Source organism: Tamandua tetradactyla, chromosome 20, assembly GCF_023851605.1.
Source record: "Tamandua tetradactyla isolate mTamTet1 chromosome 20, mTamTet1.pri, whole genome shotgun sequence".
Lineage (NCBI taxonomy): Eukaryota > Metazoa > Chordata > Mammalia > Pilosa > Myrmecophagidae > Tamandua > Tamandua tetradactyla.
The window spans coordinates 3,318,032-3,337,814 of record NC_135346.1 but is presented as its reverse complement, the minus strand read 5'-3'; the positions used below and the strand labels follow the sequence as shown (position 1 = coordinate 3,337,814).

General features: G+C 50.7%; 1 protein-coding gene, 1 long non-coding RNA gene and 3 other non-coding genes across 8 annotated transcripts; 3 read left to right on the top strand and 2 right to left on the bottom strand.

Annotated features, from left to right (window-relative positions):
- Positions 1-737: 737 nt before the first annotated feature.
- TRIM41 (tripartite motif containing 41) lies at positions 738-10,685 on the bottom strand. 4 transcript variants are annotated; one of them, XM_077138274.1, is made up of 8 exons: positions 9,108-10,685; positions 5,748-5,843; positions 3,663-3,893; positions 3,105-3,127; positions 2,781-2,908; positions 2,193-2,368; positions 1,549-1,609; positions 738-1,187 (listed from the first exon to the last, which is right to left on the bottom strand). In XM_077138274.1, exons 1-7 carry the CDS (start codon positions 9,927-9,929, stop codon positions 1,562-1,564), a joined length of 1,524 nt encoding a protein of 507 aa, XP_076994389.1. In that variant the 5' UTR covers positions 9,930-10,685; the 3' UTR covers positions 738-1,187; positions 1,549-1,561. The 4 variants fall into 4 exon arrangements, 3 of the variants coding, with proteins under 3 accessions (XP_076994389.1, XP_076994388.1, XP_076994387.1); XR_013166636.1 differs by having other exon boundaries at positions 1,549-2,368; XM_077138273.1 differs by having other exon boundaries at positions 738-1,609.
- A 297-nt stretch (positions 10,686-10,982) lies between these two features.
- LOC143664865 (uncharacterized) lies at positions 10,983-12,409 on the bottom strand. Its single transcript, XR_013166638.1, has 4 exons — positions 12,167-12,409; positions 11,792-11,943; positions 11,377-11,635; positions 10,983-11,146 (listed from the first exon to the last, which is right to left on the bottom strand). It is a non-coding gene; the product is annotated as an uncharacterized LOC143664865 (long non-coding RNA).
- A 26-nt stretch (positions 12,410-12,435) lies between these two features.
- On the top strand, positions 12,436-12,508 carry TRNAV-CAC (transfer RNA valine (anticodon CAC)). Its single transcript has one exon. It is a non-coding gene; the product is annotated as a tRNA-Val (tRNA).
- Positions 12,509-12,903: 395 nt separating this feature from the next.
- Positions 12,904-12,976, top strand: TRNAK-CUU (transfer RNA lysine (anticodon CUU)). Its single transcript has one exon. It is a non-coding gene; the product is annotated as a tRNA-Lys (tRNA).
- A 2,874-nt stretch (positions 12,977-15,850) lies between these two features.
- Positions 15,851-15,923, top strand: TRNAV-AAC (transfer RNA valine (anticodon AAC)). The gene has a single exon. It is a non-coding gene; the product is annotated as a tRNA-Val (tRNA).
- Positions 15,924-19,783: the final 3,860 nt, after the last annotated feature.

The window sequence follows — 19,783 nt, the reverse complement described above, 5'->3', positions numbered from 1 at the left end:
GTGTTGGGGTGGGATGAGATACGAGTTCCTAGACAGCGGTATAGGATAGTTTCCCAAACTTGCCCATCACAGTGTCAGCCCAAGTTTCAGGTAGAGATCAGAGGAAAAGTGGCTCATTATTCCAAAATAGTTGCAACCAATTGGGGAACAGAAGGTTAACAGAAGAATGAACTGGAAAAAACAGGAATATAAACTAAAAGAATTTCTGAATAGTTTATCACTTGGGTCTTTGGTTAAATGAATTTTTTAATCCTTTTACCTGTTATAAGGTAACTGTCACTACGAAAGAGCTGCTATTCAGTCATAACTCCTTCCCTTCACTAGATGCAAAATTGTGGTCTTCAGCTATACCGTGATCACGGTGGGCTTTGCTGGGACCACATTGTCTAGAGCAGCCACCTGGGGCAGATGCAGGACAGCAGCCAGAGCTGCTGGTCCTCAAAGCCACTGTGTAACTGGGATGCTGGGTTTCAAAGCTGTAAATCCAGCTTCAAACTATGGCACTTCATCCCAATTAGATTTACAGAAAAAGACTGGAATTGAAGTATTTGTACATCCTGGGCTTTTGGAAATTGTTGGGAAAATGACAAAAGATCAGGTTGATGCTAGAAGGGTCTATTGGTAATTATGAGAAACCAGGATGTTCAAATGAGGTGGCTGTAGGTTCTGTCCCAATTCCAGGCTAATGGAGTGTCCTCCAAGTTACATCCTGCTCACCTAAAGGAATGGACTTGAGAGAAGAAGCAAATAAACTTTTATTAATTTCCACCACACAGCCCACCTGTCCCTTTCCCCAAGAACATGAATTAACCTCAGCTATCAAAGCAGAGGACAAAAGCTGAGAAATGGCAGAAGGCAAGGAGTTACTAGAAAAATAGATTATACCCAAGGCTGACCTCCTGGGGATCCAAACCCCTGTCCCCAGGTGCCCCATCAGGGCTTGCCAATGGAGGGAACTGAAGGCATGGAGAGAGAGGCTGGAAACTGGCAGATAATTGATGAACAGTCCCATTAAACAAAGGGGAAAGGAGCCTAGCAGTGACTGGGGTGGGGATGGGGTGAGCTTTGCTCCTAGATGGGAGTGCTGGAAAAAAGGGAGAAAATAATTTATTGGATGATATAATTGTATGTAGTTTCAATCATGTCGACCATTCCAGATCTCTGACTGAAGCTAAACTCTGGCCGGTCTATGGAGGTAGAAATTGGGGATGGAAGGCAAGTTTAGAAACCCTCCTAATTCCCCAGAGGCGTAGAATTTCTCTTACCCAGCTCTGCCCTTTTCCCCAGCCTGCCTCCCCAAAAGAGCTTCCAAATCCCTCAGCTAAAATTTGCACCAGAAAGCAGAATTAGGGTGGGGTATGAGTCTTGCCCAAACCCTCCAGCCTCAGAACAGACAAAGGCTGAAGAATAGGGGTGGGGAAAAGGAAGTTAAGGAGGAAAGATTACCATCTCCCCCTCTTCCCCTACTCCCAACTTAGATTCCAGACTGGGCTGGCAGACAGGGAGGGGAGGCCAGGCAGCTGTTAGTTACTGGGGACCCATGCAGACCTGTTGGACAGACTTAGGTGAGAGAAGGCCGAGCTGGAGGCCAGGAGGGTTCTTTAGGTTCCTAGAGGGAGAAGCAGGGGCCTGGGATCAAGGGGGAGCGGGAAGCAACGCGGTAACAGACGTCAGGAGCCTCTGAGCCCCCAAACTTGCGGGCCACCTTCCACCACCACCCGCCCCCCCAGTGCCGACCGGAGGGGCCCTTGCGGGTGGCAGGCGAATCAAGGGCAGAGCTTGATGCGGGTGCCCTTGGAGAGCACCCGGAAGAAGGGGAAGACACGCTCGCCCAAAAAGGCAGCCGAGAAGGTATGCACGTGGGCCAGAGTCTCCGCGTTGTAGAATCCCAGGCGCCCGGCCTCATAGTCCAGGTACACGCCAAAGCGCCGCGGTTTCTCACTTGGGCTCAGCAGTGTCTGCTCTGTTGAGCTCTGCGCCTGGTAGCGTTTGCCGTTGGTGCCCACACACCACACTTCGCGCTGAAGAAGGGGCTGCTGGGGCAGGTGGAGCCGGCGGCGGCGGTGGTGATGGCGTGAGGAGCTGGCATCCCCGCTGCCCACGGAGGACCCCCCAGAGCCCACCTTCTCCTTGTGATGGGTCGACTCACGGGCAGCGCCCACCGCCCAGCCCCGCCGCCCGCCCACTTCTACCTCCCAGTAGTGCCGGCCAGAGCGGAAGCCCTGGGCCCCCAGTACGCAGCAGTCAGTGGAGAAGCGCTTGGGATGGTCAGCAACCTCCTGCCGCCGTTCTGCCAGGCGGACCCCCCGGCGGTCAGGGGACAGCATCAGGGCAGGGTGAGCCGTGTCAGGGTCCAGCGTCAGGTCCACTTGGGAGGAGGGAGGACAAATACGCCAGGGCTGGAATAGCTGTTTCCCATCAGTGGCCAACTCCACAGGTTCTGCCTTTCCCGTTCCCCTCCAGCTCTCAGCAACCCACCCCACCCACCCCAGAGGCCAGGCTCAGGTTCCTGTTGGCGCCACCTCCTTCCTTGGTCTTACTCCCAGAGCGCCTGACAGCGCTTCCCTCTGACCCTGCCCTTTCTTGTCGCCCCCCCACCCCCAAAACGTGGGCTAGGAGAGGACACTTGGCATTCAAGTCCCAGAACAAGCTGCCTGCCTGTGTCCTGCTCCGTCACAGCTCCTTCCCACCCCTTCCACTGGCACCAACTTTCCCTCAGGACCCGATCTCGGATCTGTGAAGGGAAAGGCAAAGGAAGGTCGTACAGGTGACCTCCCTACCTCGGGCGGCCTGACAAAACATCCGGCTCATTTTCCTCACGATGGCGTCTGTCAGGAAGTCATGGCTATGGGGCTGGCACGGGTCAGGGGACCAGAGCTCGGGGGGCTGCAGCTGGACCTCTTCGCACCTGGAGGAAGGGGACGGGGCAGGGGGTGGGACCATGATATTCCCAGAGAGGAGAAGAAGCTGAGGGGAGGGAGAGGAGGGTCCAGGAGGCAGAAACTCAGGTCCTGGGAAAGGAAGGAGAGGAGAGGGATACCCAGGAGGCAGGGGTGGGGAACCCGAAGCCACCTGGTCATGTAGGGGGAAGGGTGAGAACACACCTATTGAAAGTCTCCTTGATGTCCTGGGAATAACAAACAAAAAAGGGAGAGGGAGAAAGAGACAAAGAGAAAGTCAGCTGCACAGGGGTGGCTCCTTTCTCCCAATCTCCAGCCAGAGAAAGGACTGAACTTGAGCAGGGAGGGGGAAGAGGTGCCCTCAGGACCTCAGAACCGAGCATCCGTCGGAATCACACCTGCGCCTCAGCACACCAACCCTCCCTGTCGTCAGACTGTGGCTCCACGCTTTGTAATTAACCCCCACGATGTAACTGTCACAATATTCTAGGGCGTCACTGTCTCAACACTGTCACTGTCAACTCTCACTTACACCCCTCCTACAGCTGGTGTTCCTTCTTTCCACTGGGTAAAGCAGTCGCACCCCCTACATTCAACATTAACTCTTTCCGTTCTCAACAAACTTGCTGATCTTCAGGTTCAATCACTGGGTCCCTCCCAAGGAGGGAAGAGGCAGGTCTGGGCGGATTTCTGGTCACCACGGCCCGACAGCACCCGGCAGCCCAGGGTGCTGAGAGCGGGGCAGGGAGGGGCTCTGCTCACCTGCAGCAGCCGCAGGCCTCCCTGCTGGCTCCGCTCCTGGGCTTCGGCCAGCAGGCGGCTCAGCTGGGCAGCCTGCTCTGCAAGACGGCTGGCGGTAGCCCCCGCACGTCCCAGCTGCGCCTCGTGCATCTCTCGGAGGCGCCGCTCCAGCCCTGCCTGCTCTTCAGCCAGGAACCGAGTCAGCCGCCCAAACTCGGAGGCCACCGCTGCCAGCTCTGACTTCATCTGGCTCTGGTTTGATGGAAAGGGAATGGTGGACGCCACTGTGACACGCAGGAACCTAAACCCGTTTCCCAAGGAGCACACGTGCCCCAGGCCCGCGGTAGGGGCTCCTTCTCTCTCCTTAGCGGGCAACCTTGCCGGGCACCAGTCCTGTCCAGCACCGTGGTCTCAAGCCCACCACATTCTGCCGGGAAGACTTACTTGTCTGCCTAACTTTGACTCTTCAGGTCAGGCCTTGGTCTAAATTATAAATATTCCCCGAGCCTTCTCTCCCCTCCAGATCTTAAGTAAGACCATCCCCTTAAATATAATTATCCCTTTGTGACATTTTCTGCTTATGCTAAAGTATCTCCTACTGTTCTCTCCAGGGCACAATAAACTCCCTGTCAGAAGGGCTGGGTATGGCTTTGTTTGCTAGGTTCTTCACACCCTGCCACTGCACCCACCTCAGAGTAGACACTAAGAACTTTTTGAAATGAGTGAATGAAAATATTCAAGAATCAAGACACCAAAGTTAGGGTCCTGACTATACCACAACACAGTGGCATTGGGGCGACCACCCAGTCAGTCCCTGAAGTTCAGGGGCTGGCAAGCTTTTTCTGTAAAGGGCCAGACAGGAGACATAGTATACTATGTGGACCAAGAGGCAAAATCGGGGGTGTTGTGCAGGAACTTATATAATCAGGGAGAAACTTCCTGCCCAGTCCCACCCCGTTCACCTGGGGTGGCCATCCAGGTAGAAGACCTGCTTTCTGCCCAGCTACCATCAGCTAGAGACACTGGGATGAAGAGTGATGAGCCAGAGTGGCGAGGGAGGTCCTGACTGCAGGTGGGTGGGAAAACTGCCACTAGAGTCAGTTTCACTTCGCCCCAGTGTCACTCAGATCCTGGCATGCCTTCTCTGCACCCTTCTCTCCTCCCAGGGAGCCCAGAAGTCTCAAGTGGGACAGCTGGCCAGAGAGGATATGACTCCTTGACGTCCAAGCTATTTCCACCACCCAATGCCCAAGAGTTGCCAATCACGGAGTCCCTGATGTGGAGGTGGCAACCAGCACAGGCCTTGGGAAGTGGCAAGGCCCAGCCAGGGCCAGGAAGGCAGGAGCTGGGAGCAGAGAGAGCAAGAGAGGCAGAGAGGTATGTCTCAACTTGGCCTCTGCAGCTCACAGTGTCAATCCACCTCGGCAATGCCTGCCAGCCTTACAAAAAGAGGCCAGGGGTAGGACGCACAGTAAGGGGGGAAAAATGTATAAAAAGATTCCTTAGGGCCACAGGGGTGATAATGAGGAGGGAAAAAAGATTAAAAAAAAAAAACACTAGACTAGAAGATATTAAGGTCTCTGCAGTGCTCACACTCATTAATTCCTTCCCCAACCCTACACTCCTTGTCCCTTTTTAGGGTCACAGCAAGCTTACCAAGCCATGTTCCTCTCATGCTCAGACCTCCCATGCCCACTGCCTACATCGATTCTGCAGCCTTGGGCTTCTCTGGTGGCTGCTACCTGGGGTGTGCCTTCTATTCTTCATGTGCAGGGCGGCGTGGTGGGTACAGGAGTATGGAGCATAGGTGGTGCAGCTGGCTCTGGGGTTCCACGTCTGGGATGGGAAGTCTGCTCTGCAGCCTTAGGCCATGCCCACCCAGCCCAGCCTTAGATTTCACTCCATCTTGGAACCTAAAACCATGCCTCCTGACCCTCAAAGGCTCCCCTCTCTTCAGGACTTTGGAAAGGTGGCTACCCCTCTCCCAGGTCTTGGCTGTCACCTTTTCGGGGGATGCAGTTACCACCTGAGAGAGCAGGCGGCCCCATCTTCCTTGCCCTCCCCAACTACAAAACCCATCAGCCCCTGCCAAAGACATGCACCCACCTTCAGCTCTGTCACCCGCCTCTCCTCCTTGGCCTTCATCTTTTGCACGGCCTCCAGGTGCTTCCTCAGTGGTTCCACATGTCCCTGCAGTTTGGCCTGAGGGAATGGGAAAAGACAGGCTAGAGGCCCTGGCTGGGAGAGGCTCCTACCCTTTCCAAGCCCACCTGCTCAGCCCTCCCCACAGTTGGTGGGGACTCAAAGCCTGATCCACAGGGTGGTGTAAAATACGAGCATCACATTCCCTTCCTCCCCTTTCTTCATGACAAAGGCCTCCAACCCTCCACCTGAGTGTGTGCTCTAACGGTGGGTCTTTCCAACAAAAGCACACACTCAGAGCTGTCTTCGGATCCTTCTCCCTCATAAGCAGTCCTCACCGCCTGCCCAACGATGATCTCGAAATTACCTGTCTGAAGGTTTTGTGCCTGTACGAAAAACCATCTGGGAGTTCACCACCACCTGCAGACCTGAGCCCCCACTGCTCCGACATTTCTACCTCACCTCCCACAGCCTTCCCTTCTATGAGGACTGTTAGTTTTAGTCCCAAAGAACTACCTGATCCCAAGGAACACTGAAGGAAATCTTTACAATCCTTCCCCAGGACACTGCGGGCTCTGGAGGCAGGGCCCTCTCTTTAGTTATTTCATCTCTATGCCCCTGCCTCGCTCTTGCTCAATTGCCTGCTAAATGAAAAACAAACAACCTCTCCTTGTTCAAGGCACATATGCAAGTGAGTCCTGCATGGCCAAGTCTTTTTCTTTAAAGGGCTACTAAGAGACACCCGAATGGGTGAAACAGGCCCTTATTTGCTCATTTCTTTTTTTTTTTTTTTTAACCTTTAATCTCTTCAGACTTTCTCTCTCCTTTTCCTTGACAGGTAACATTGGGTAGAATTAAGAGCTCAAACCTAGATCAGAGCTGGATATGTACGTGGCTAGGTAACCTGAGGCAAGCGTGCTTCCAGTTTCCTCTTAAAATGGGGATAATAGAATCTACCTGTAGAAGCATGCTTAGTGCCACATACCTTAGCGCCTGCAGCAAAAGATCAGTAAATAGTATCTAGTATTTATTACCTAGGCCTTCAACCCATTAGAAACATCCTGGTAATGACACTTGAACTAAAGAGGTTAGTGACCCCAAGTTCAAACAGCAGTTGTTGCACAGGAGAAAGGCTTATGGCCAATTCATAACATGAAAATAGTATAAGCGACACAAAGTATTTGCTTTCTAACATTGCTTTGTACTTTTCTGCTGTAAAGTGTCAATGATTTCCACTCCATTCAGAATTTGTAATACTTAAATTTACTGCTTAATATTTTTTCTAAATCAATAACAAAAAGCTTATAAGCACAAACCCAAGCAGGTTATTATTTAAGATAAATTTTCTAGGACCTTTAACATTTTAGGAGCTTTATTTACACATTATTCATGTGCCACTGTTTATCACTAAAGAAAAGTTTCTACAAAACAACACTGTACCAAGCAAGTGCCAATTAGTGTGTATACCTGAAAGGAATAAGCTACCGTTCTATAAGAGAGCTTGTTAAGCCAAAAAGGAAATCCCTCAAATTAGTTCTGTATAACTAGACATATTCCTTTACATTTGATAATCAGCTACTACCACATTAATTGAGTCTATCTGGCTTCCCCAAATTGCAGAGCCCTGGAAACTAATCAAGGAAAGGGACTAGAACTTCTTTTGATCCCTCACCCCTTCCAAGCCTAGTACAGGATTTTTAGGGAGTTGGTATTTGATAAATGTGGCCGATAAAGATTAAAATCCAGTTTCAGAGGCTCTTGGAGAAGTCCTGCAGAGGAAGGAGGGAGGAGAGGGGGTGGAATGCCCGTGGATCCAGCTGACAGGGTGACTACACATTGTGTATATGTCTAGTTACTAGAAACCAAGAGTATAAAAGAGAAGGGGAGAAGGAGCTCACAACTTCCCAAGGATGCATGGCCCAAAAGGCAGGCAATGCTAACAACACAATGATTCTCAAACTATGGGAAGCTTTCCAAAGACCTCCCTACCATCGATTCAGAATCCCTGGTGGAAGGGCCCCTTGTACCACTGAAAAGCTCCTCTAGGAATTCTCATGACCAGCCAGTTTATCAATCACCATGTGCACGGAATGAGGGGATGTGTGTTTGTCTTAGCTGTACCTCTCACAGCTGAGAAGCTCTAGATGCTTTCCTGTAAAATTGGGATAATGCTAACAACAAAAAAAAAGCACTGTGCGGATGACACAGAAGACGCCATCCTCTCCTCCAAGTTGTCCTACCCATCCCCTGCTACGTAATGTTCTCGCTGCCAGGTAGACACATCTCCTTTACCTATGTCCAGAAGGAGTCAGGGTCAGAAGCAGGGGGCAAGACATTCAGACTCCAAGGAGACGGATCACATGTGAGAAAAAAATCATACTAACCACCACCATGGTGGCAGGTGCTATCAACAGAGGCTGGGGGTGGGGAGTGGGTGGCCCTGTGCATGTTACTTGAACTTCTCTGGCTGTTTCCCGATCTGTCAAATGGGAATGGAAGCAGTAACCAAACCCACAGAGCTGTTCTGAGTTTTAAATGAGACAGTCCATGAAAAATGTTTAGGATGGTGACTGATATACATAGCAAGCATTCACTAAATATTAACTATTCATCCTGGAGAAATGAAAGGTTTAATGAGATTCAGAGACTTATCAGAGATTTGAAGATGAGTTAACTGGCAGAGCCAGGTCTAACTTAAAAGCCTCTTTCACTTGCTCTCTCTTTTTTCAAACTTCATTACCAGCGAAGGGAAGCTGTTCTGGTCAGTACGTAAAAATTATACAGAACCAACAAGGGTCCTCAGGGGGAGAACCAAGCCCTATCACGGGATGGGGAGTCCTACTCAGGAAGTAAATGCGGGGCATTTAGGTCTGGCACTAGCAGACACTTCTCTTTTCCTGCTTCGAACCATTCCTTGTTTTTTGGCTGCCCAAGTTCTTCCCGTCTCCGGGAATCTTAGTCAAGGACAGACTTCAGATTTACCCCAAGGAAAATGGGTCTGGTGGTAAAGCAGTAGGGACCTGTCACCTGCGATCCTATATTTAGGGACAGTGAAAGGGCGAAACCGCAGTGGCCTGCTCCCCAGCCGATTCAGTCCAGTGATGGAGCATCACCAGCTTTGCCCCACTTTCTTTGAGGGAGACGGTCTTTCCTGGTAGCCTTCACTGCACCTCTCCTTTGTCTGTGTAGAGTCCTTGCCCTCCTACCCCAGGAGAATCAGCTCACCAGCACGAGGTCGTCAGGGGGACGCGCTGTTTCCTTTCCAAGCTCCCTCACTTCCTCCTCTCCACCCGCTCAGCCCCGCGCCCTCCCGGTTCCGCTCACCTTGTACTCCTGCACCACCTCCTCCAGCGGCACCACGCTGTGCTGCTTGTGGCTCCTGGACTCTCGGCACACCACACAGATGGCCTCTTCGTCCACCTCGCAGAAGAGTTTCAGGGCTTCCTGGTGTTTGGGGCAGACGCCCTGCTCGTTCCCACGACTCACTCGGCCAGGGGTTGGGTGCATCTGCCGAATCACCTGGACCATGTTGGCCAGCTGCAGGTTGGGGCGGAAGCTACGCCGGGGAAAGCTCTTGCGGCACTGGGGGCAGGTGAAGCACCTCCGAGGGGTCGGAGGCGGAGGCAGTGGGGTGACCGGGTCTAGCTCCTCTTCCTCGTCCTCCTCCAGCACCTCCTCCTCGTCCTCCTCCCTCAGGTCCTCCTCCATGTCCCCCAAGTAGTAGTCCAGATCTTCCTCCTCGTCCTCCTCCTCCCACACGTAGTCCATAGTGTCCCAGCTGGACCCGCCCATGCCGCTGGTCCAGAACACACCCTCTTCTTCCTCCTCGACCTCCTCCTCCATGTCGCCCTCGTAGTCTTCGTCCTGCATGGGGGTGTCCCAACCCCCGCCGGCCCCCACGGCCTCCACTTCCTCCTCCTCGCCGTCCTCCTCCTCCTCCTCCTCCTCCTCTTCTTCCTCCTCCCGGTCTAACTCGTCCCTGTCCTCCTCATCCTCCCCGCCCCACAGCTGGGTCACACACACTCGGCAGAAGTTGTGCCCGCAGCCGATGGACACGGGGTCCGTGAAGTAATCCAGGCAGATGGCGCACACCGCCTCCTCCTGAAGGGTCTGCACGGGGTTGGGTGTCATGGCAACGGCAGCCATCTTAGTGTCCCGTCAGCGAGTGTAGATGTGGGGTGGGGGGCTGAGGAGTCGGGGGGGTCTTCCCTCGCGGGCGCCCGGCGACCCGGCCCCACCCCCAGCCCTGCCTCTCAACAGTTGGCCCCGACCGCAGCGAGAGAAATGTTCCCCCGAAAGCCCACCCCTCCACGCAAGAGTTCCCTACTCCCAGACGACGCCGTGTCCCCTGCAAGCGCAGGGGACAGAGCGGAGCGCCACAGCTAAAGGCCCCCGAAGGCCCTGAGTGCAAATCTGCCCCAACGCTCCCTTGGCCGCCTAAGAAATCCCCGCCCCCTCCTCTCTTCCGGGTCCCGCCCCCTCGCTTCCGGCCCTCTTCCCAACACTTCCGGCGTTTTCTCGCCACTCAGGCTCCCGAGTTCTCTGCACCGCTCCCACTACACCCCTTTCTTCCTCTCCGGGCCCCCGAACGACAGGAAGCGGCGAGGAGGCGCTCTAGCAGGCATTCGGGAATAGGGCAGGAGGCCTGGGAGGGGAAAGGTCCCCGTCTCTGTGTTGCGGGAGAGCCGGGAACGCAGAGGGAACTGAAGGATCGCCCTTCCCGGGTCTCCACAACTGGACAAAAATTTCGGGAGGCGATGAGAACGCTTGGCGGCCGACGTTCTGCGGGTGTTACGCCCGCATCGGCCGAGCGAGACCCTACAGGCCGGACATGGGTGACCGCTGAGGGGGCAACCCACGACCGTTGCCGGAAGCGGGGGGCGGCGGAGCCCGGGCGAGAACCCGGCTGCGTTTCCGGCCGCTCTAGGCTGAGGACTTTGTTGTTGGAGGACTCGGAGGTTCTCTAGGTGACGGCTCAGGGGGCGGGGCCTGGGGAAGTGCGTGAGGTGCGGCCGTTCCGCCCCCGCGTGGGAGACGTCCGCTCGTGTTTTAGAAACCTCCCATCCAGTCGCTGCAGCAGCGTTTGCTTGAGCTAAATGCCCATCAGTAAAGGAAGGGAGACAAAGCCCTACGTGCCCATCTACACAAGGGAACACTATTTAGCTATAGAAAGGAAATTTATCTGCAACATGTATTCCTTTTTTTTTAAAAAAAAGTTATTTATTGTGAAATACATATAGAAAATTTAAAAAGCAAAAATTTTCAAAGTATATGTTAACAAGTAGTTACACAACAGATTTCAGAGTTTGGTGTGGGTTACAGTTCCAGGATCTTTCATTTTTCCTTCTAGCTGCTCCAAGAAACTAGAGACCAAAAGAAATATCAATATAGTGATTCAGTAGTCATGCTCATTTTTAAAATCCTACCTTCTCTGTTATGCTCCTCCCTCTCCTTTGATCCTTCTCCCACTCTTTAGGGTATTTAGGCTCTGCCCATTCTAACTTTTCATGTTGAAAGGGGCTGTCGATAATATGTGTAGGGAGACGTGACTAGTTGATGTCTGGAGAGGCTGGGCACTCGGTTCAGGACTTACCTAAACTGGGACCGATCTGGAGACTGTAGGTTTCAGGAAAGTAGGCTTAGTGCATGGAACCTTTGGAGAGTCCCAGATAGAGCCCTGGGTGTCCTTTAGGGTGATCTGGAGACTGTAGGTTTCAGGAAAGTAGGCTTAGTGCATGGAACCTTTGGAGAGTCCCAGATAGAGCCCTGGGTGTCCTTTAGGGTTAACAGGCTGCAAGATGTATTAAGTAAAAAAAGCAAAACGCGGAACAGTGTGTAGGGTATGCAGCCATCTGTTAAAAAAAAAAAAAGTGGAGGACAAATGTTAAATGCAGTCGGCATATTTATATTCCTGTACGTGGGTTCACGCATGTAAAGCGAGGGTAAGCGCTCGTTCCTCGGAGTTTGTGAGGATTAAGGTCACGTGAAGCGGTTACAATGCTGCCCACCTCTCAGTAAGCGCGCCGTGTCGGCGCGGGCTAGTCTCGCCTGCGTCCTTTCTGCACAGACCGTCCGGGAAAGCAGCGGCGGGCCGAAGGCCAGGGCTAGGAAGGACAACCCTCCGTGTGCTTTTGAGTTCCGAAGCCAGCGAAGGTGTCACCTAAAAACAAAGCAAACGCTCAATCTTCTGAGTGCCGGCCGTGCCCTCGCCGCTCGGCGCCTCCGGCATGCGCAGGGCCTGGGGGTCCGCGCAGGTGCACGCAGGACCGCGCGATTGGCTCTGCTGGAGACGGTTCTGCGGGCCCCTGCGCGTCCCTGCCGCGTGGACCCCTGGTGCGGCAGAGGTAGCGCTTGACGTGACCTGTGTGATTAGAAAAGACCACCTTCGGGAGAAGTTCGAGGGCGGCAAGCTAGGTGCTCGGCCTGAGCTCCGGCTGCGCGCGCCCGGAGGTGCCACGGGGCTCCTGTGCGCCAGCTGCCCCCACGTCGGGCGGAGGCTCGTCCACACCAGCCGGAGGCGCGCATCCGCTCGCGTGGGTGCTGGCCACGTGCGCTTCCGCGCCGGGAGGAACCGAGCTAGAGGACTAGACGCAAGGCGGCCCCACAGGCCGGGTGTTCTCAGAGCGCCGCTGTGCCGCTTTCGCCCGCTGAGGTTTCCGTAGTGTAGTGGTTATCACGTTCGCCTCACACGCGAAAGGTCCCCGGTTCGAAACCGGGCGGAAACAAGGTTTTGCTCCAGTCTTCACTTCCACCGGCCACAGCCTCATTTCATCTCCCGGGCGCCCTGGGAAAGAAAGGGGAGACCACCCACGGAGAACGGCAGGTTCTGCAGGTGTGTGTCAGTGTCTCTAGGGGAGACGGCGTGCGAAGCAGGCTCGCAGCGGAGGTGGCTCACAGTAGGCGCTGCATAAATGCACGCGATGCGGACTCAGGCCTCGCTCCTCAGCTAGTCTGCTCTTTCCTCTGGATCGCCTAAGACAGAGCCGGGCGCTCAGTAGGCGCTCCATAAATACACACATATTTAATCCTGCAAAATTTGGGGGTGGAGGGGGGCGGTGTTTTTGCAGTCTCGCGTGTCGAACTCGGTCTCTAGGGAGGGAACAATCAAAACACCACGACCGCCCGGCTAGCTCAGTCGGTAGAGCATGAGACTCTTAATCTCAGGGTCGTGGGTTCGAGCCCCACGTTGGGCGAGTTAAGTTTTTGGAAACAGAATAAAGCGAGTCAGTGAAGAGTGAGGATACCTGTGGACGCATTCCTGCCTGCCTGTTCCCCCACGACTGTCCTGCCTGCTGCTATTCGTCCACCCGTTCACCCACATCCGACGCCTATTGGGTGCCTTCTGTTTACCGGCTACTCGTGTTATCGTGGACTGGTGCATGATCCGTCACCGACGCCTTGGGTGGCAGGCGGCATCCCCAGCACTGCATTCATGGGTGTCAGGTCCATACCAACGGATCTGAATCCAAACTCGGATACTCAAGGGTCTTCCTAAGTGGTTTGGTGGCTGGGATTCGGCGCCCGGTGTCCGGTTTCCAAGTCCTGGGCAGGAACAGGTGCTCTGTTTCGCACGAGACCCTCATCTTCAATTCTCTTTAAGTGCTTGATTCTAAGAGCCAACCTTTTATGGAACCACAGCACATACCAAACTCTGAAATCTGTCTTACAGGTAAGGATTGCGGTGTGCTTTGAAATGTATTGGGGTTTTTTTGTATATAGGTTTTTTTTTAACAATGAAAAAAAAAAAGCTAACCTTTTAAGAAACGTCGCCCCACATGTTCCGGTCCCCACTGCCCCCCACCCCCACCCCCACCCAGGGCTGAATTTGCCTTTTTTTCGAAACCCGGTAACACGAACATCCTCGGTTTGCCGGCCTTGTCCCGAAACTCTGCCTTCGCTTCAGGTAGGCTCCCTCCATACGTGAGCGCTGGGCCCTGGTCCTGCATGTCCAGCTTTCCGTCTTCCGACCGCCGACGTCTCCCCACGGACACGCCAGACCGCGGGAGAAAACTGCGGATCCGGTAAAGCTGGTTTGTCAAACTGGCCGAGCGCAGACGCGCAGCCCCGACGCGGGATTAGAGGTCTGCCCGGAGCGGTTCCGCGTTAGGGGGCGTGGGGGCGGCGCACTCCGCGGTGGCTTGGGCAGGGTGCGCCCTCTCCCGGGCTGCCGGCTCGGGGTCCCAGGGGAGTCACTGTGCTTGGGGTGCGGGGCTGCGCGAGCCGCTGTTCGGGCTGTCCGGACTTTGGCGTTTCTCTTGCCAACGGGTTTACCTGCAAAGTGTGGTTTCAGGGCCGTTTCTCACACCTTTACTGGGAGTGGGGGGGAAAGTCAGTACAGATCCTGGCTTGAGAAGCCGGAGTGGGCAGACCTCTTTCCTGTTTCCCAACACCGACAGCTCGCCGGTCCGAGTTCGGCTGCGATCTCTGCCGGTCCTGGTTTCTTTCTCGTCCAGGCCTCCCGCCGCCGCCCTCTGGCCCGGCCGGGTGGGGGTAAGTGCCCACCAGGAGTCGGCGAGCGCCGGTTCCGACGCCCCACGAGCCCGTGCTGGACCCTCCTGGGATGTTCGGTCTTTTCTTCGGTGGGGAGGGGGCCACCGAGGCCGGGGGTCTCGCTCCGACTTACACTTTAGAGGGACTCCTCCAGGAGCGACCAAGCAAAGGGTGTGAGGGGACTGCGTCCGGGCCGGGACGACGCGGGAACGGCCGGGGCGGAAGCCGGGGCGCCCGGACCGGGCAGTAGCCCCGGGACGCGCCGCTTCGGACCGCTGAACTGGGACAGGAGGGGTCTCCGCCGCGCGGGGGGTAGAGGGGCTCCCGGGTCGCCCACAGCCGGGGTCCCAGTCCCGGAGAGTTCAACCCCTCTTCCGATCTCTGGCTCCCCCTGGGCTCGGAAATCAGCGTGAAAGAAGAGAAAATTCTGCAGTTTTGAACAATTGCTGTTACGCTCAATTTCGCACGTATGTAGATCTAGGTACAAACTGAGTTCAGCTTCATCCCAGCTCTTTCTACTGGCCGTGGAACGCTAGGATTGATGTTTTATTTTCATAAAAACAACTTCCTGAGATGTTCAATGTAATAGCATTTTCAGTTTCGCTTAGATGACTGACAAAATTTTATATTCATTCAATTTTCCCCTCTCTCAACAGATAATGTTGCATAATTTAGAGCAAATATATAACTCTCGAAAACATATATAATATTATTCAATTTTTGATTATTTACATTTACTTTACATTTTGGTAACAATACAGTCTAAGCTCATATACTTTGAATGCATTTTATTTCTTTAATCATTTAGATTGCTGCCGTCAAGAGATTACAACTTATGTGAACATTTAAAATGTTACCCTCAATAGGTTAACTACAGCTTTTCAAAGTGACCGTGTGATTGTGAAAACCTTATGGCTGACGCTCCCTTTATCCAGGGTATGGAAAGATGAGTAAAAAAATGACAAAAAATACTTAAATAATGGGGAAGGTGTGGATAAGGAATAAAGAGAAATTGGGTACATTGCAATACTAGTGGTCAATGGGAAGGAGGGGTACGGGGTGTATGAGGGTTTTTTTTCTTTTTCTTTCTTTTCTGGAGTGATGCAAATGTACTAAAAATGATCATGGTGACAAATACACAGCCACTGATTGTTTGCATTGGATGGGCTGTGTGTACTGAAGATATCTCAATGAAAATATTTAAAACCACAACCCCAAAAATGTTGTCGTCAATAGAGGACAGCTTATGTGAACATTTAAACCCTCTGACGGTCTTCCTAGAAGAGAAAGAACAGTGAAGAAAGTTGCCAGTCTTGAGCCTGTCCTTTGATTTCATCAGCTCCATTAATTTAATTTATTTACTCTTACTGCTCCAAGCGGCCGATTTCAAGACCCACGAGCGGTTCGGTTCCACAGTGTGATAAAAACCGCGTGGAGGCCACAGGAACAACTTTATTCCGAGATGGAGTCGTTCCAAGGTCGTTCCAAGTCGTTCCAAATTGTTCAAGCAGCTTGGGGGGGGGGGGGGGGCGGAGGATGTTGTTTCATAGAGTTCACGTGAGCCTCCCTGGATACGGGTTTCCGTAGTGTAGTGGTTATCACGTTCGCCTAACACGCGAAAGGTCCCCGGTTCGAAACCGGGCGGAAACATTGTTTCTAGTTTTACTGCCGGTGGATTCATTTCCCTCAGTCGCTCTGGTTGAAATGTGTGTATACATACATGCATGCAAACATACATACCCACTTGTTTTAATATGTTTGTAATCCCTACATGTGCCGGTTTAAAACTGTTGGGTACTGCGGAAAAACCATGTTCTTTAATCATGGTTCGATATTGCTGATTGGGACCTTTTTGATGAAGTTGTTTCCATGGAGACATGTCTCCACCCGTGCAAGCTGGGTCACTTACTTGAGCCCTTCCATTTTGAGAAAGCTTCAGAGCCAATGCAGCCAAAAACCTCTGGAGATGAAGAAGAAAAGTGCCCTGGGGAAGCTGTTTGAAACAACAAGCCACAGGACCAGCGATGCCAGCCACAGCCTTCCCAGCTCACAGAGGGGTCCTGGACCCATTAGCTTTTCTTGAGTCAAGAAAGGCTTATCTTTCCCTGGATGCCTTAGTTGGGACATTTTCAAAGCTTTAGAATTGTAACTTGGAACTTAACAAATTCCCTTTTAAAAAGCCTTCTATCTCTGGTATATTGCATTATGGCAGCATTAACAAAGCAAGACTCTGCTCGCGTGTTTTCCAGTCCTTTAAGGTTCACTTCAACCAGTACATTCCAGGCCTACAGGTGCTAAGAAGGTGAGCTGTTTGATTAGAGTATGACTTCAAAGGTCTTAAAATCCAGATGGGTCGAGTTATGGGATGTTTGGGGTGTTCCTTTTATTTCTTTATTTGGAAAAATGAAAATGTTCTACAACCCATAGTGATGTTGAATGCAGAACTATATGAGGCTGTGGGCTATTGAGTGTATACTTTGGGTGGATTATATGGTATGTGAACATATTTCAATAAAATTGCATTTAAAAAATCCATGCAGAGCCACAGTGGATAAAATTGCATTTAAAAAAATCCGCGCAGGGCCACAGTGGCTCAGCAGGCATAGTCTCACCTGCCATGCTATAGACCTGGGTTCCATTCCCAATGCCTGCCCATGCAAAAAAATAGAAGAAAAAAAATCCATGCAGATCAAATGCAGCCAGTGGCACCAAAAGGCAGGAATGATACGTGTTGCTTCCTGTTGAAACAGAGCTCGAAGGATATTAAGGAATGATGAGAAAGAGAGAGAGAGAGGAAGAAAAGAAAGACAGGCACACATGGGTTCAGGGGGTCTAAAGCTTAACTCTACATCAGACATCAGACAATTTTATTCTCAACCAGATCCTAGTTATATACCACAGGATGTCAATAGATATGCAGGCATTTCCTGAGGGAGCAAAGTTCTTACTTTACAGTGTTCTTCATACTTAACATAACCATTTAGGGTAAACATTCTCTTCCTCCCAGACTGCTCTACATAACGGTCTCCACAGTTTACTGCCGCCATCCTGAGGCCAGCTGCTTCCAACAGATTCTGTAGGTCTTGCTTTAAACCCTTGGCTCCTACATTTCCCCCTTTTTATTTTATAAGCCGAGGAAAACAAGAATCACATTTTTAGGGTGACTATAAGCAGGGGTGACCGCGCCTGTCTTAGGTTGCCCTTAGGCTCTGAAGGAAGGGTCTTACCCATCATTGGCTGCCAGTCAAGCTCTCTGACTTTGATTCTTTGTTGTTAAACACAGCTGAGGAGGAAGCGAAGTATAAACAGCCCCAAACCTAAGATTTTTTAGCTCTTGGATAAGTGATTGTGTAACATTACCTCCATAGGCTACATGTAAATTATTCTAATTTACATTCTAATACCCCTTTTTTGTAATTCTAAGATATCAGGACTTAAAATCTGAAAGCCTTAAAAGATGCCTTTTTACCTTTTCCCATTCTATTTCAGACAGGTTATATGTTAAAAGAGGGTAATACAAAAACTGTTCTCATTCCTTTTACACTTTAAACTTTGTAAAAAATTTAAATTATACATTTGATCTCCAATATGAACCAATGTCATTTCTATATCATTTAGTCTATTATTAATTTGCTCATCAATGAGATTGTGCCACAGTTCACTGGTGTTTTTCTAACAATGCTGCATCTGTATAGTTTGTTGCAATGCGGTTCCAGTGACTGCAGCCACTGTGATGCTTCCAATGATTCCAATGACAGCTGCGATAATGAGTCCAATTAGTCTATTAGTCCTTTTAGATATTCTTTTGCCAAATGGATCAGTATATGTGTTTCTAGAGAGGATTGCAAAGTTCTTGACATCTGAACCGGCAGCCAAATACCTCTTCTCCTTGCTTCTATAATCATCTCATTTTCCTGCAACATAAATGCTTGGGGACAAGTGAATAGAGAATAATTTTCACAATTAAAAGTTTGATTCCCTGTATGTATATAGTGTTCATGGCTCCTATTTAGAGATAAGTTATAGTTACTAGAATTCACCACGAAAATTGGTCCCAGTCCTAGGAAAATTCCCCATAAATTTCTCTGAATAATGTATTTATCATCCCAAATCTTGGCACAAATCATCCTCTATGTAATAACTCTGGTTTAGCTTGCCTATCCATATAGTCTCAGTTATCTTCAACCCCACAGGGGAATCTTACAATTCCATAGGAATCATTAATTATGATAACTGCTTGATCCATATGACATGACTGCCATCCATTCCAACTTTCTTTCCCATCTAACAGGCAAGTATCCTTTGTATCCATAGAGTTATGCATACAGGTCTTTCTAAAAATGGAATTAAATTTGACACCAGTTTTCTTCTTACTGGACCTGGGAATCCTAAACTTGTATTTAGGTTATTTTGGTAAAGTTGGATTGGCCCATGTTAGGGCTCACAGATAAACCCAGTAAGTATAAATATGTCCCTGTCCTTCAGCAATCAAAATTGTATGTCCTATAGTATACATTACCCATTTAGTTATTTTTTGGTCCAGGTCGACATGTCTGGGTTTTATTCTCTTCGAGGGAACCCAAACTGAGGTTCCGTCATCTGCAATGACAAGAGCAAATCCCCTACCCCACACCTTTACCATTCCAGGTTTCCATAAATCATCTTTAACATCTTTCCAATAGATTGGCTACAGCTGCAATTCTGTTTGGGTTATATCATTTTTCTTTTCCAAATTGCTAAAATGTTGTTCTGCAGGAGTCTGTGATGAATTATCATAAATGTTTAAAAAATTTAGAGTAAACAATGCTTTTGCTAATTGATCTTTAGGTGTACTTATTTTCATAGCATCATCCTCCTGATCATCATCTCCCCCTTTTTGTTTTAAGAGCATAGACTTTAGCGTCTGATTTGCTCGTTCAATAATTCCTTGCCCTGAGGGATTATGTGGAATTCCTGTGATATGAGTAATATTAATTCCTGTGATATGAGTAATATTAAAAGTAGTACAAAATTTATGAAATTGTTTTCCTGTATAAGCAGGACCATTGTCCGTTTTAATAGATTGAGGGCATCCCATAACAGCAAAAGCATTAAGTAAATGTGATCGAACATGGGAGAAACGCTCTCCAGATTGTGCAGTAGCCCAGATGAAATGAGAACAAGCGTCTATGATAACGTGTACATATTGCATTTTATCAAAATGTGAAATATGAGTAACATCCATTTGCCATAATTCATTTGCTTTTTGACCTCGAGGATTAACCCCCGATGCAAATGGGAGTGCATTTAAAGGTCCACAGGTTGGACAAGTCCTAACAATGTCCTGAGCTTGCTGTTTAGATAAAGATGGAAATTTCTTTCGCAGCCCTTTGCTATTGATATGGGTTAATTTGTGAAGTATTGTGGGATGGAAATTTCTTTCGCAGCCCTTTGCTATTGATATGGGTTAATTTGTGAAGTGTTGTGGGATCTTGCAGTACCCCCACAAGAGTATCTGCTTGCTGATTTTG